The 13,143-nt window shown below is 33.9% G+C and overlaps 2 protein-coding genes across 3 annotated transcripts; both read left to right on the top strand.

The window, feature by feature from the left end:
• The first annotated feature begins 629 nt into the window (after positions 1 to 629).
• Positions 630 to 1,758, top strand: LOC148208004 (transcription factor HEC1-like). The gene has a single exon (XM_088119966.1). It carries the CDS (start codon positions 758 to 760, stop codon positions 1,427 to 1,429), a length of 672 nt encoding a protein of 223 aa, XP_087976092.1. The 5' UTR covers positions 630 to 757; the 3' UTR covers positions 1,430 to 1,758.
• A 5,462-nt stretch (positions 1,759 to 7,220) lies between these two features.
• Positions 7,221 to 12,876, top strand: LOC111005368 (triacylglycerol lipase OBL1). Of its 2 annotated transcripts, none has more exons than XM_088120078.1 (5): positions 7,221 to 7,747; positions 8,409 to 8,614; positions 9,485 to 9,581; positions 10,972 to 11,579; positions 12,316 to 12,876. In XM_088120078.1, exons 1-5 carry the CDS (start codon positions 7,495 to 7,497, stop codon positions 12,577 to 12,579), a joined length of 1,428 nt encoding a protein of 475 aa, XP_087976204.1. In that variant the 5' UTR covers positions 7,221 to 7,494; the 3' UTR covers positions 12,580 to 12,876. The 2 variants fall into 2 exon arrangements, with proteins under 2 accessions (XP_087976204.1, XP_022132571.1); XM_022276879.2 differs by having other exon boundaries at positions 7,228 to 7,747; positions 9,485 to 9,518.
• The last annotated feature ends 267 nt before the right edge of the window (positions 12,877 to 13,143 follow it).

Below are 13,143 nucleotides of genomic sequence, written 5' to 3'. Positions count from 1 at the left end.
TGAACTTGAGATTTCTGACAACTGTGGTCATGTGGGGGGGGGGGGGGCTGTTCGAACTTTTTTGGCTCTCAAAGTTGGGTTTGTACTGCACTTAACAATTGCTGCACAAAAATTTTCGGACCCAAGAAACCGAAGTAGCATTCATGCACTAGGAAAAGAGGGGGAAAGAAAAAGGCCATTTTGGTCCGCCCTGGAACAGTGGGCGGGGCCCACACTCATCTGACAATACTCTTGGATCGATGTGGTGCAAGATTTTGATAAACAATTCCGATATCTCTCCCGTTGTGCCCCAAGATAAGATGTTGTAACAATATTTTAATCCAACCATGGCCCATCAATCTCAATCTTCCCCCTTATCCTGTACCCCCTCCCCCTCAATTTCAACGGCCACGATCAATTTCATCATCTTTCTTCCGGTACCAATAATCACAAACACCCAAGTCCTTTTCATTATTTATCGTTTCCAATTCATACACACTTTAATTTGTTTCGGAATAAAGAAGGAAAAGCCCGATGCCAAAAAAAGCAATTTTTTCCTTTTTAATTTTATTTATCAAAATAAAATTTAACAAAAATAGCTATATACTATTCAACCACTTGTTATATTATATATGGAGTTGCCTCCACTTGATAGCGTGTTCTCTATATTTTTAGTTTTATTCCTCTCTCTCTCTCTCTCTCTCTCTCTCTCTCTATTTTCTTACGGCCCAGTGCAATTTCTTTGCTTCACATCGCACAAACATCTTAATAATAATCTATGGAAAATGATCATGAGCAGCTAAAATCGGAGGATCAGATGGAGATAATCATGATGATGCAGCAGATGGAAAAAATCCCACAATTTTGCAGCTCTTATAACGACCTCTCCCCGCCGTCCGATTTCAGCACGAGCAGCAACATCAGCAGCAGCGACCCACATTGCCTTGGAAACGTTCTACAAGGCGCAGAATCAGCATCGCCGATGGGTTTGGGTCGAGTCCCCAACAGCGGCGAAGAAGAGGCGTCGCAGAAGCAGAGCTCGGTGGCGGCGATGAGGGAAATGATATTCCGAATGGCGGTGATGCAACCGATCCACATAGACCCGGAATCGGTGAAGGCGCCAAAAAGGAGGAACGTGAAGATCTCGACGGACCCACAAAGCGTAGCGGCTCGGCATAGGAGAGAGAGAATTAGCGAGAGAATTAGGATACTTCAGAGACTGGTCCCCGGCGGTACCAAAATGGACACGGCTTCAATGTTGGACGAGGCCATTCATTACGTTAAATTTTTGAAGACCCAAGTGAAGTCGCTTCAGAGAGCTGCCACTGCCGCCAACTCCCCGATCACTCCCTTTCCTTTGGAAATGTCTACTGGAAGCTATGTTCCTCTTCCTGTGCCTAAACCATCCCCTATAATGCCTCACAACCTCCACCAATTCGGAGATGCTTAATAATTTCCCATTACTCTCCCATCAAAATTAGTTTAATAAAGTTCAATAGCATGAATTTGGGGTAATTTCAAAAACAAAATCCAACCCAATTCATCTGCGTCATCAGCTAACTGCATAGTCATTTCAAAAACAAACTTTAAATTGCATGCATGCTTCTGTAATTAGCCCATCATCTGGTGTTCTTGTTGTGTGTTGTAGCCCAGAATCAGACACAAGAAAATATCTTCACAGCAAAAAGTAGTGGAATCCCCCCAGCAGCCCATTCCTAGCTCTCAACAAAATATCTCTGTGCTATGGTAGGTAATAACGCTAAACCTAAATACCGTCGTATTAATATTCATCCGCTGAATCTCAAAACCAATTGATCAAGAGAGGCCGCATATGTTTATTACAAATTATTATTAGGCCTTTCACAAATGCAGGATCTCTAGATAGATAGAAATTTGAAATTAATTACGGTATGGGTTCTTTCTCAAAATCAATCGATACGAGAGAAGTAGTCCATTGAGAAAAGTAGTCTATATCTATTATTTCGATGTCGATATTATGAGTAATTTAATTAATAATATTTCTGAAGTCTTAAAAGACTGTGTTTTGGAAGAAATATGTGAAGAGAACAAGGTGGGAAGCGTCGAGAAATAAATGTTTTATGGGAATTTTAAGCTTTAGGAGGCGGACAGAAGTATATATCAGCGAACAGTAAGTGTACGTTTTTGTCTGTTTTGGTGGCCAGGAGCACTTGGTTGGTACTACGGAAGAAGTAAAAACTAATTAAAACAACTATATATTGCTGCGCCCGCCGCTCTGATCTCTGAAATCTGAAACCCAACCTGAAATTTCTACTTCTCTCGCTATCGACGGTCCACGGCGGCACGGCCATCGTTAATTATATTACTATTACACTTGGTGCTCTTTAAGGTTCCTACCAAGTTGTTTAGGTTCAAAATCAAAATAAATTCATAAAACACAACGTTCCATGAGACTAGGATCCTAATTTAAATGTAAACTGAAGACGAAGCAGTGGGTGTGTAAGTGCAAGCGTCAACCGTGGGTGAGGGTATCAGTGTGCACAGGCGGTGGAGGGAAAATACACGTGAAAATCTGACACCCCGTTTGCGATTTGGCAACGGCGATGACGTCGTTTTGTCTTTCCACCCACCAAGTTAACTCAATCTAGACACTCACGCTCACCCAAATCAATCTGCAAAATATAAAAATTATAAAAATTTCCGCCCGCCGCATCCCATCAACCGTGTTGATGCTTGGGAGTGATTTCGTCAAATAAACAAAAAAAATTAATTTTAAAGTAATTTTTAAACAATATCAGTTGATACTCGATAGGTGATTAAATCACTGCTAATTATGTGAAATTCACTTCAGATCAAACATAAATTAATTGTAATTAGATCACATTTACCAAATCAATGATCACTCTCAAACATGTCTTTAGATAAAAATCAATTCAAAAATTGTAAGTAATTTTTATAAAGTTTATTCAATTTTACATTTAAACTTTTGATCTATGTAATTTTTAGGCTTAATCTAAGTAATTTTAAGTTTTCCCTTCGTTAAAATTAGGAAGTTTTAAGAGATTGTTACATTTTTTTTTTTAATTAGAGGTAAGGTAAAGAGTCTAACTATAGCTAAAGATTACCATATTCCTTCAAGTTTAAGGTTGAATTTTATTATGGAAAAAAAGATCGACTTATTTAGATGTAAATTTCTTTTTTCAACGAGTAAAAGAATCCTAAAATGATTTTGCAAGGAATGTAGTTTTTTTTTTCTTTTTAATAGGGAATCCTGCCTATATTTTTTTTTTCCTTTTTTTATCGTAGAATCTTACCTATATTTTCTTTAATAGAATCCTATCTATACTTTTGGATTCAAATATTTTTCCAACCAATTTTTTAGAAGGTAAAGAATAAAACAAAATTTAAACAACAAAATATCACAATAAAATCATGATTGAAAATGATACTAAAAAATCAACATTAATGTAATTAGAAATAGAGATACTAAAAATCAAGCAATGAAAAAAAAACGGTGAACAAATACTATAATACAAGGTGAATAAATAAGGTGAGCAACGAATTAATATGACATATCAAAAGTAGTTGGAACAATTAATACAAAAATATAAAATACTATATCTCCAATCCGTGGAAACTCAAGCATATTTTTGGCTCGCCTCTCTCTTCTTCACCATTTGCCACCCGTTGCCCTACTTGCAACCAGCCATGGGACCCGACCACCGTTCTTTTTCCCTAGCTCGATACCTTAAGTTTCATCTCTCTCCCTTTGTTGAATCATCTCTCTGTGTATTGTTTCCTTAGATTCAAAGAGTTTTGTCTCCATGCACACGAACTCCAAAATCTATAGAGGGGTAAGAAAAAGAGTAGAATCAATGAGAGATAATATAGTAACAAAACAAAATTAAGTTTGAATTTAGGAGATAATGGAAGTTAGAATATTTTAATTTTAAAAATAATAATCAAATAGAAAAGTAAAAAAGTAAAAATAAAACCGGTAAAACAATTAAAAAAATACAAATAGATCTTTTCATTATGAAGGATCATTTGACCATTTTAATTGGGGGGACAAATAAGACACCTACAGTAAATTCTAATGAAGGGTTAAGTAAGGATACCTAATCCAAATTCTCTAAAGAGAGCGTAAATACATGGCCTAAGGAACACTTAAACTAAGCCCAAAACGAAAGAAGTCCAAATAGTCATAAAGAAGGCCTAAAAACATGGCCCACCAAACAACACCTAAAAACTACAGAACAAATGAACGTTAACAACCAAAGACAGTAGTAAGCTGAACCCGAAAGGGCAAATTTTGTATAAAATTTTCATTTTATTAAGGCCCTAAAAGAGCTGTTTATCGAAATCATTGTGACCTGAAATTTTTCTTTTAATAAATATAACACCATTTTCTCGATTCCAATCTACTTTTTTCTAGAATAAGAAAACAAAGTGAAAGAAATATGAATCTCTAAAAATACATTTCTTTTCTTATGATTTGAAAATAAATAATCAATAATTCAGATTACCATTATGGGTGGCTTATTGATCCAAAGAAGTTAATGGGGTTAATTAAGAGTGAATGAGTTTAAACTCGATGATGACCATTTAGCGTGCAAGCTGGTTCGGACACTTACGGATATCAGAAAAAAAAAAAGACTAACTCAATCAAAGTATTATATTATTAAGTTTATTAGATACCACCCGAATGTGACAAATTTACCAATAAGAATAATTTAAATAGAATGAAATATGGGTTGTATTTCGTCACAATCCACCTATTTATTCTTCAAAATATTGGGTACAAGAATAATTTTAAAATAATAATTCAAATATTTAGGTAAAGATTATCCTTTTGAGTTTATCTCAAAAGTCAATAATTTAATCCCGTTATACCATTCTTGAACTCAAAAAAATAAAAGAAAGGTAAAGACTGTTAAGATATTAGTCTATTATTTGGTTCTATGTCATATGCTATCCTGTGGAAAAAGAAAAGGAAAAGTGCACGTGGCATATGATACAATAGTAAAGGGTTCACACAGTCCACATTTTTGTTTTAGCACAAAGTCCACACATGTTTAACTTCTTGTACAATTATATTTTGGTTGTTAGTGTTGTTGGATTGCAATTATTAAGGGAGAGGTTTATTTAACCACACAATTTGATAACTATTTTTTATTTTCTATTTAGAGAGTAAACAAATATATGCTAGACCGGAAAAAAAAAAAGGTATAAGTAGATAGCACAATGAGATGGGACTAGAGTCGGACATGCTCTCCCATTCTCATATTCGTAGAAATTTTTTATCTCCGTCCATATTTCATTCTCCAATTTTGATAATTGAGGTCGAGGTTGAGGAAAAATTGTAAACACTACTTTCACTTGTGTAATTATTTGTTTTGCTATCTACAGTTTAGGAAACGTTTTCAAAATCTAAGCTAAATTTTAAAATTAGAGAAAAACGTTCTCAAAACCTTGTTTTTGTTTTTTAAATTTGACTAAAAAAATATATATTTTTAAAAAATGTGAAAACATACCACAAAAATTTTCGGACAAAAAAAAAGTTCTTAATTGTTAAGGCATCCTTCAATAATTATTTGGTCAGATTACATTTGTTAATTTGCTTACAATTTTTATTTTCAAAAAAAAAAAAAGGAAGGGAAGACTCATATTTTTAATTCCTCTAATCCCATTCCCTTTCCCTTTCAAATTTAATTAGGATGGTTTCTTTCGTATACCTACTTATCTACTTCCTCTAGTCTCTTTAATTTGTGGACCCTTTATACATTAATTCTCTCTCTTTAATTTTGAGTTCCTTCTCCCTTTGATTGTGGAACTGGTTTCTTCCTCTCTTTCCAATGTTCAAGAGACATCTCATTCACACTTGACTAAAATGTTTCGTTCCCACCTACTTAAAATAATACAAATCAACTGTTCAATATATTAATGTATATTTTTCTAAACAACTCCTTGATGGAAATTATTGAAATCTCTCATATCTATTGTACCTTTTTAATAAATGTCGGCCACCAAATTAGTTGGCTATCAAACTCTTCGAGATTAAAAGCACATCTTTGTAGTTTTTTTTCTCCTCCTTTTTAAGTTCAACAATACATTTCCATCCAAAAAAATTAATAGAAAAATAAAAAATCGGAATTGATCGATTTTCGTCGAGACATAATCAATGACTCTAAAATAAGAAATGGAAGGATTTCACTGAAATTACTCATTTGAAATTTTTTTAAAAGCAAGGACAGAGAGTCGAATTATTTCTAACTTTTTGGTCAAAGATATCCACTTCAATTCTATTTAAGTTAATTACTAAATATTTTTGTGCTAACGGCTAAGTAAGTAATTGATTCCTAGTATATTTAAAGATTGTTTTCTTTAATGTTTTTTCGTTGATGATTTAACGGGATGCAATAAATTGTCTTATGTTTATTCTTATCGTATTTCCTAATATAGTTTTCGTTAATAATTTAATGGGATGCACAGAAACTTCCCCTCGTTGACTTATTTGTATTCTTTCCCTAACATATTTTCACCGACTCTAATCAAACTTGTTTTTCTCCAATATTTCTCTCTTTTTCTTCTCTCTCAATCTAATTTTTCCCATCTAACATGTTTCTCTATCTCTCAAGACTTTCTGGATTTCTCTCTGACATAAAAAAAAAATTATCAAAAAGAGTATCATTTATTAAAGTGAAGTAAGTGAAAAAATGACCAAAATACCCCAACATCTCTCTTGTGATGTATGTTGAAAGGTAAAATATGATCCTCATTCATCTCCTACCCATAGTAATGAGCTTCGTAGCTCGATACCTGACTATTAGCCGTAGAATTAATACATGTTGATCTATGTAGGCTGCACTCCTATTGTTACCAGGTGTAGGTATTGAACTATGAGACGAAACAGTACCGTGTAACAACATCCTGTGTTGTAATAATAGAATGGTCTCCTCCCATTACTCTTATAAATACGCATTCACTCTTATAGTCAAGTATACAATTTTGTTTGAAACTGACTTATCTAAATCAGCGATTGACTTCAGCATCGAAATGTTTGTACACAGCGTGCAAGCCTTTGCATAGCTAGCTTTAATAGCTCCGTAAGAAGAAGATTGCTGCCAATCTTGACTCGTTCAAAATATACCATAAACCTAATGTATCCATGAGAGATAATGTTCAGTACTACAAGAATACCAATGAGAATATCATACTTTCTTTATTTACACCAAGTTATTTTTTAATGTTGGTGGATCGAATACTGTGGCAAGGAAAGAAGTAAGAAGTAACCATATTCTTACTAGATATTTTCGGATCTGTGTGTAGTGTGGCAAGACCAGCTGTTGGGTCTGCATACTACCAAACATGTATCAAGTAGAAATAATGGAAAAATTACCGAAAAGGGCTAGCCTAGATCAAACTCCAACTCCATTGTGTGCCTATAAAAATGAAGGACGAAACATCTAATTTGGTCAACAAAAATTCTAAACCGCTGTTGGGTTTTGTTGTATTTTTGGGTGGGATAATAAAGAAATGGGTTCCGAAGATCACCAATTTAGTGATGATTATCTGATACTGAAGCCGGAGGAAGCAACTCTGCTGGATCTGTTTCTCTTCATACTTCCATTCGGTTTCAGAAAGATCAGAAAGCTGGTCGATTGCCCCGCCGCCAAAGAAAACTCTTACAGAAGCATACAAAGCCGACTCATTATCTTCGTCTCCATTTTGTTCCAGAAGCTCGTTCTCGCCATCTCCAACCTGGCCAAGAAGTTCAAGTTGATGCGAGGCATGAAAATTTTACATCCTATTAACTGTTTTTTTCCTCTCAATTCTAAAAAGCAATTACATTTGATTGAAATGAAAGGACTGCATAATTGGATGGTTGTTTTTTTTTTTTCTTTTTTCAATACTGATGTATAGTGTTTTCTATGTTGTTTGTCTGCTTCGGTGCTTTAATCATGTTGTTGTAATTTTGCAATATTTTCTTAGATCTCTTTATTTCTCAAGTGCCTTATTTAGGATTGCGAAATCTATACCTCACAGAAAAAAATTTGAATTGGTTTTAACAATGAACTCATTATTTATAATCTATAACCTGTTCCTTAAAGATATGTCTTTGAATTTACCAATCTTAGTCAGATCCTATTTTGAATGAGATGTTAGTTTGAGCTTTGATATCATTTCAATATTCATTAGCTACATAATTTTGAGATGGAATACTATCCATGAATATTGCTGTGGTATTAGAATCTAAACAAGTTCAAACAAAGATCTGACAAAAAAATGGGATCCAGACTAAGATTGGTGAGTCCAAAAGAACCACCATCTCGAAGGGACATGTTAAAAAACTCACATTGAAGAAATAAGAGACATGGACTGCTCTAATGCTAATTGATTTTGAGATGTAATTTCACGAAGATTGATAGTCACGTGCAACACTCATGCAGGAAAGCTTTGGGCGGTGTCTTATAAACCTTATGCACCGAAAGTGAACTGTAGAGATTGGAAAATAGGTGGGGAGAAGAACGTAAAATTACCTGAAGACAATTTCAAATATTACAGCGCCCTAACAGTTATGGCTTCGCAGTTGGCGTACACAGATTATTCACCTCAACCCAACATTGTCCAGACTGTTGTCGAAGGCTGCTGGAAGGTAAAACATCCATATACAATGGTTCTGGGGTTTTCTAACAGTGTTATGCATCTCCGGGAAAGGAAAAAAAATCTGTTACCGTAAATTTAATTAAACACTCACCCCACTCGTAGACTTGAAAATTTGCATAAGGCTAAACTAGTCAATATTAAATAAGGTTTGAATACAAAATTTCTTGATCTGATATCGTACAAAGAACCAGCTAAGAAGTGAGAGAAGCAGAGCTATTGTATTACTCCATTTGAGTTTAGAAAAGCATTCTATTTCTCTCTAAAGACAAATACAGTATGAAGTAAACTGTGATTAAACCTGACTTAACATCCTCTAACTAACATATCATTCTAACCAAAATAGTTTACAATAACAAACAGCCGTTTAACATAACTAATATATCTAATAAATTACGGTAGGATTTTGTTTGAAGAATTATAGAAAAGATATTTGTTGGGTTTGTAAGGAGTGCAAACAAAATCTCACGAATATTAGATAAGGACAATTATCTTTGGTACGAGGACAATATTATGTCATTGTGCAAGTACTTTAAATAGGAGGACAAATAATTTGTTCATTTAAACTTAATTTTATGTTCTTCATTTTTGTTAAAATTGGCAAGGTTTCATCTATTTTTATGTTTTTTTTTTCTCTTCTTCTCCTTCGTGGAAGAGTGGACGATAGAGTAAAAGGTACAGAGAAGGTAAAATTGCAATATTTATTTAAGTCTAGAATTTAATTTGATTGATTAAACGTTTTAGAGGTTTAAATTGGAATAAATACTTGACTACATACAAGTTAGTAAGAGTTTACACAGGCTTTCTACCTTGGCTTATTTGGAGATGGCAATGACTGATTATATCATTCTTTTCGATGCAGATGAATCTAATAAACACTTACAAATTTCGGAATGGTAAGATTTTTTTTTTTTTTTTGAATGGGGTGGAGATTCAAATTCACTATCTTTTAGTAAAAGGTAGGCATTTAAACTCGTTTGACTATTTGAGCCATACGCAAATTGCTTTGACTTCTATTTTTTAATTTTTTTAAGAATTCATTTTATTCAAAAGTACGTTAGGACTTATAGAAGACACTCTAGTTTAAAGAAATTGTTGACATATAGTAGTTAAAAAAGAGAAGATTTTGAGGACAATGAGGCTTTGACCTCTAATTAAATGGTCATAATCATAACAAATTTGTATAATTAATGGTCTTAATGATCTGTCTAGCTTATCTTGAGCTATTAATTACGTTGGATAAATAATATATTATGATACTGCGATGGATTAAAATAAATTAATGATTAATTGAAATATCGATTTAAAAAAAAAATTCAATTAACTAGATGCCAATTATCCAGCTAATGTTGGCCATATATCTCCGTATTGATTGATGGGTTATCACTGATTTAGTAGTTTATCATGATATACTTACTGATTTACTTAAGATTTCAATCTGCTGTATTAATAATTATTTGTTAGCCGTTATTTTTGCAGTATTGTATCCTAAAACTGCCTATTAATTGTGATTTGTGAGTGTAATGGAGAGAATTGTATGATTTGGATAAAATATATATAGTTGATCTTGATGACACACTCAGTTTTTAATATTCTCGGGGGAGTGATCAAATAAAATTGACTACCATTTAAAAAAAAATTGAAAAAGAAAAATAACATAAGTCGTTTACAATATACTTCATATCTGACCCAGCATAACTAAAAATGACAATATACTTCACTTAATCGAAATATTAAACATAATCCAATGGTTAGACACTTTTTTTTTGTTATAGGTTAGAGGTTAAATCCTCCGTCCTCACATTTATTGTACTTTTAATTTTTAATTATTTAAAAAATCAATTTTAAAAATCTCGCCTTTTTATGCATTATGTAGTACTCCAACTCCTTATATATAGCCACCGACTTTGTCTAGCATTTTCTCTCTTTTACTTTTATTATCTTTTTTTTGAAACGGAATTACCATTTCTTCGGAGATTATTAGGTCTAAGGCTTCATTTTGGGGGACATCAATATAACTACCTCATCTTAGTCTTCCAAATCAAATTTTTTTTGTAATTACTCTATAGTTACCATTTTTTGTAATTGGACAGTCTAGTTCTTCCTTTTTTATGTATGTTTCTCACCTACCTCTTAATGAAATGGTGTCACTTTTTCGAAAAAAGAAAAGGAAGTACCATTTCATTAGTTTTAATATCTTAACTTTTCCATCTGCCCTTTTTTGAATAATAATATAATGACAAAACAAAAATTTTATTTTTACAAGCTGAAAATAATTGTAGAAGCTTTGATTCTCTTATTTTATAATTTCAACCTTCAGTAAAATGGTTCTCATTCTCACTTGTTCAGGATTCATAGAGAAAGCTAGGACTTGCGCTTTTATGTTTCAGACAACATCAACAGACCCAAACGTCATAATATTGGCATTCAAAGGCACCTCCCAGTGCTGTGATTGTGCCGTAGATGTGAACTTCTCCTGGTGCAGTATCCCTGGCGTCGGCAGGATCCACATGGGCTTCATGCAAGCACTCGGCCTACAGGAAGCCTTTCACTGGCCCGACGAACTCCCTAAACCTAACAGCGATTTCGCATATTACACTCTCCGTCAACAACTTAGAGACATTGCCAAATCCAACGATAACGCGAGGTTCATCTTCACGGGCCACAGCTTGGGCGGAGCCCTCGCAGTCCTCTTCGTCACCATCCTCGCCTACCACAATGAGTCCGATGTGCTGGAGAAGCTGCAGGCTGTCTACACCTTCGGCCAACCCAGAGTTGGCGATCCCAAGTTTGCTCAGTTCATGGAAAACACTACCAAAAAATATGACTTCAAATATTATAGATACGTTTACTCATTTGACTTGGTGTCCAGAATTCCTTTCAATTGCGGTGATTTTTTCTGTAGCTACAAACATTTCGGCGGATGCGTCTACTTTGACTGCTGCTACAATGGCAAGGTACTAATTTTGTGTTCAGTAGATTCTTAAATTTTGAATTTTGTGTCTAATAAGTCATCGACATTTCAAAAAATTCATAACCCGAAGTTAAGAGACCTATGCTAAAACACTAAAAGTTTAGAGATTTATCGGACACAAAATTGAAAGTTTAAGGATTTATTAGACATTTTAAAATTGAAATTTTAGATATCAATCCAAACTGGTGCGTTTTGTGCCATTGCTCGGACTAAACATTAGATCGTTTGCTGCTCCATTGCTCTTTCACAACTACGTTGTGGAATAATCTCTTTTCCTCTTTCAATCTTTTCTCTGCTCTTTTTGAGCGTATTGAGTTTTTCCTCACCGAGACTCTCTACCCTCCATCTGAAAGCAGTAGATCCATTCTAATTGGAAAAATGGTATATATTGGTGCTGCTCTTTGGACTACGTGTTTGGTTGGAAAGAAACAAACAATCTTTTTTGGACAAATCTCGCTCTTCTGCTCAACTTTAGAGGATATTAAAGTCTTGGCATCAACTTGGTCCTCAAAATCCCATCCTTTTTGTAATTATAATTTACCTACCATTTTGTTAAATTGGAGCGCTTTTATATAGCCTTCTTCTTTGGTATGTTTCCCACATGCACTCTCAATGAAATGATTTCTCATTTATAAAAATTGAAATTTAGAAACTAGACTTTGTGATTCCACCCAGCTAACTTTTAACTGTTGTGTAACGAACTCATGTTTTGTGCGCAGTTTCTGGAGGAGCAGCCAAACAATAACTACTACTGGCCAATTTATCTGATACCGCAGTTCTTGGCTGCATTGTGGGAGTTTATAAGAAGTTTAATGATCCCACTGGTCAAGTGTTCTTGGGATTACTTCGAGGGATTTGGTAACTTAAAGAATAGGGTGTTGGGGTTGTTCATTCCAGCAACATCAGCTCACATGTTGTTGAATTATATTAATTCCACCCGTTATGGGAAAATACAACCATCCAAAGATATCAAAAAAGCCTAATCCTCCAAGCTGGTGGGATTAGCATATTCTTAGAAATTTGTGAGCTAGTTCGTAAAAACTTGTCCTTTCGGTTTAGTAGAATCTAGGAGTTACAGGGCTATGTAGCTGGTCGGATTAGCATATTCGTAGCTAAATTTAAAATAAATAAACTCGTGTATTAACCATAGATCGGCTCCTTGATCTTAGGTTATGCAAACCTAATTAACCTACGAGTCAAACATGTGTTTTATGTTTTGTAATTGATTTAAATGTTGTAAGTGTGAGTACTTTAATAGAGAGTGTGAGTACTTTAATTGATTTAAATGTTGCAGGGACTTTTACAGCTCTGGAAGCTCAAGTAAACATTTTATAGCACAATAAAATCTCTGTTTGAGGTATAAACTAATGAATTCAGAAGAGATTAATTATCTACAACTTGAGATTTTTTTTCTTTAATAACGTCATAACTCTAAAATAAGCTGCTTTAGGCACATTTTACGATCATTTTATTATCAAGTAAATGAAGTTAAATTTTCTAACTCCCAAATTATAAATCTATAAAGAGTGAATTCAATATGACGAGCA

Source organism: Momordica charantia (assembly GCF_013281855.1).
Source record: "Momordica charantia cultivar OHB3-1 chromosome 11 unlocalized genomic scaffold, Mcharantia_2.0 BLBB01000011.1, whole genome shotgun sequence".
Lineage (NCBI taxonomy): Eukaryota > Viridiplantae > Streptophyta > Magnoliopsida > Cucurbitales > Cucurbitaceae > Momordica > Momordica charantia.
Note: the sequence above shows the minus strand (reverse complement) of the source record. Positions and strands in the feature narration are given on the sequence as shown.

Excerpts from the sequence above, each read along its gene's own strand:
- LOC148208004 (XM_088119966.1), top strand. The coding sequence starts at position 758 with ATGGAAAATGATCATGAGCAGCTAAAATCGGAGGATCAGATGGAGATA.
- LOC111005368 (XM_088120078.1), top strand. The coding sequence starts at position 7,495 with ATGGGTTCCGAAGATCACCAATTTAGTGATGATTATCTGATACTGAAG. Across the intron at positions 7,748-8,408 it reads GAAGTTCAAGTTGATGCGAG|GAAAGCTTTGGGCGGTGTCT; the intron begins GCATGAAAATTT and ends ACACTCATGCAG. Across the intron at positions 8,615-9,484 it reads TTGTCGAAGGCTGCTGGAAG|ATGAATCTAATAAACACTTA; the intron begins GTAAAACATCCA and ends TTTTCGATGCAG.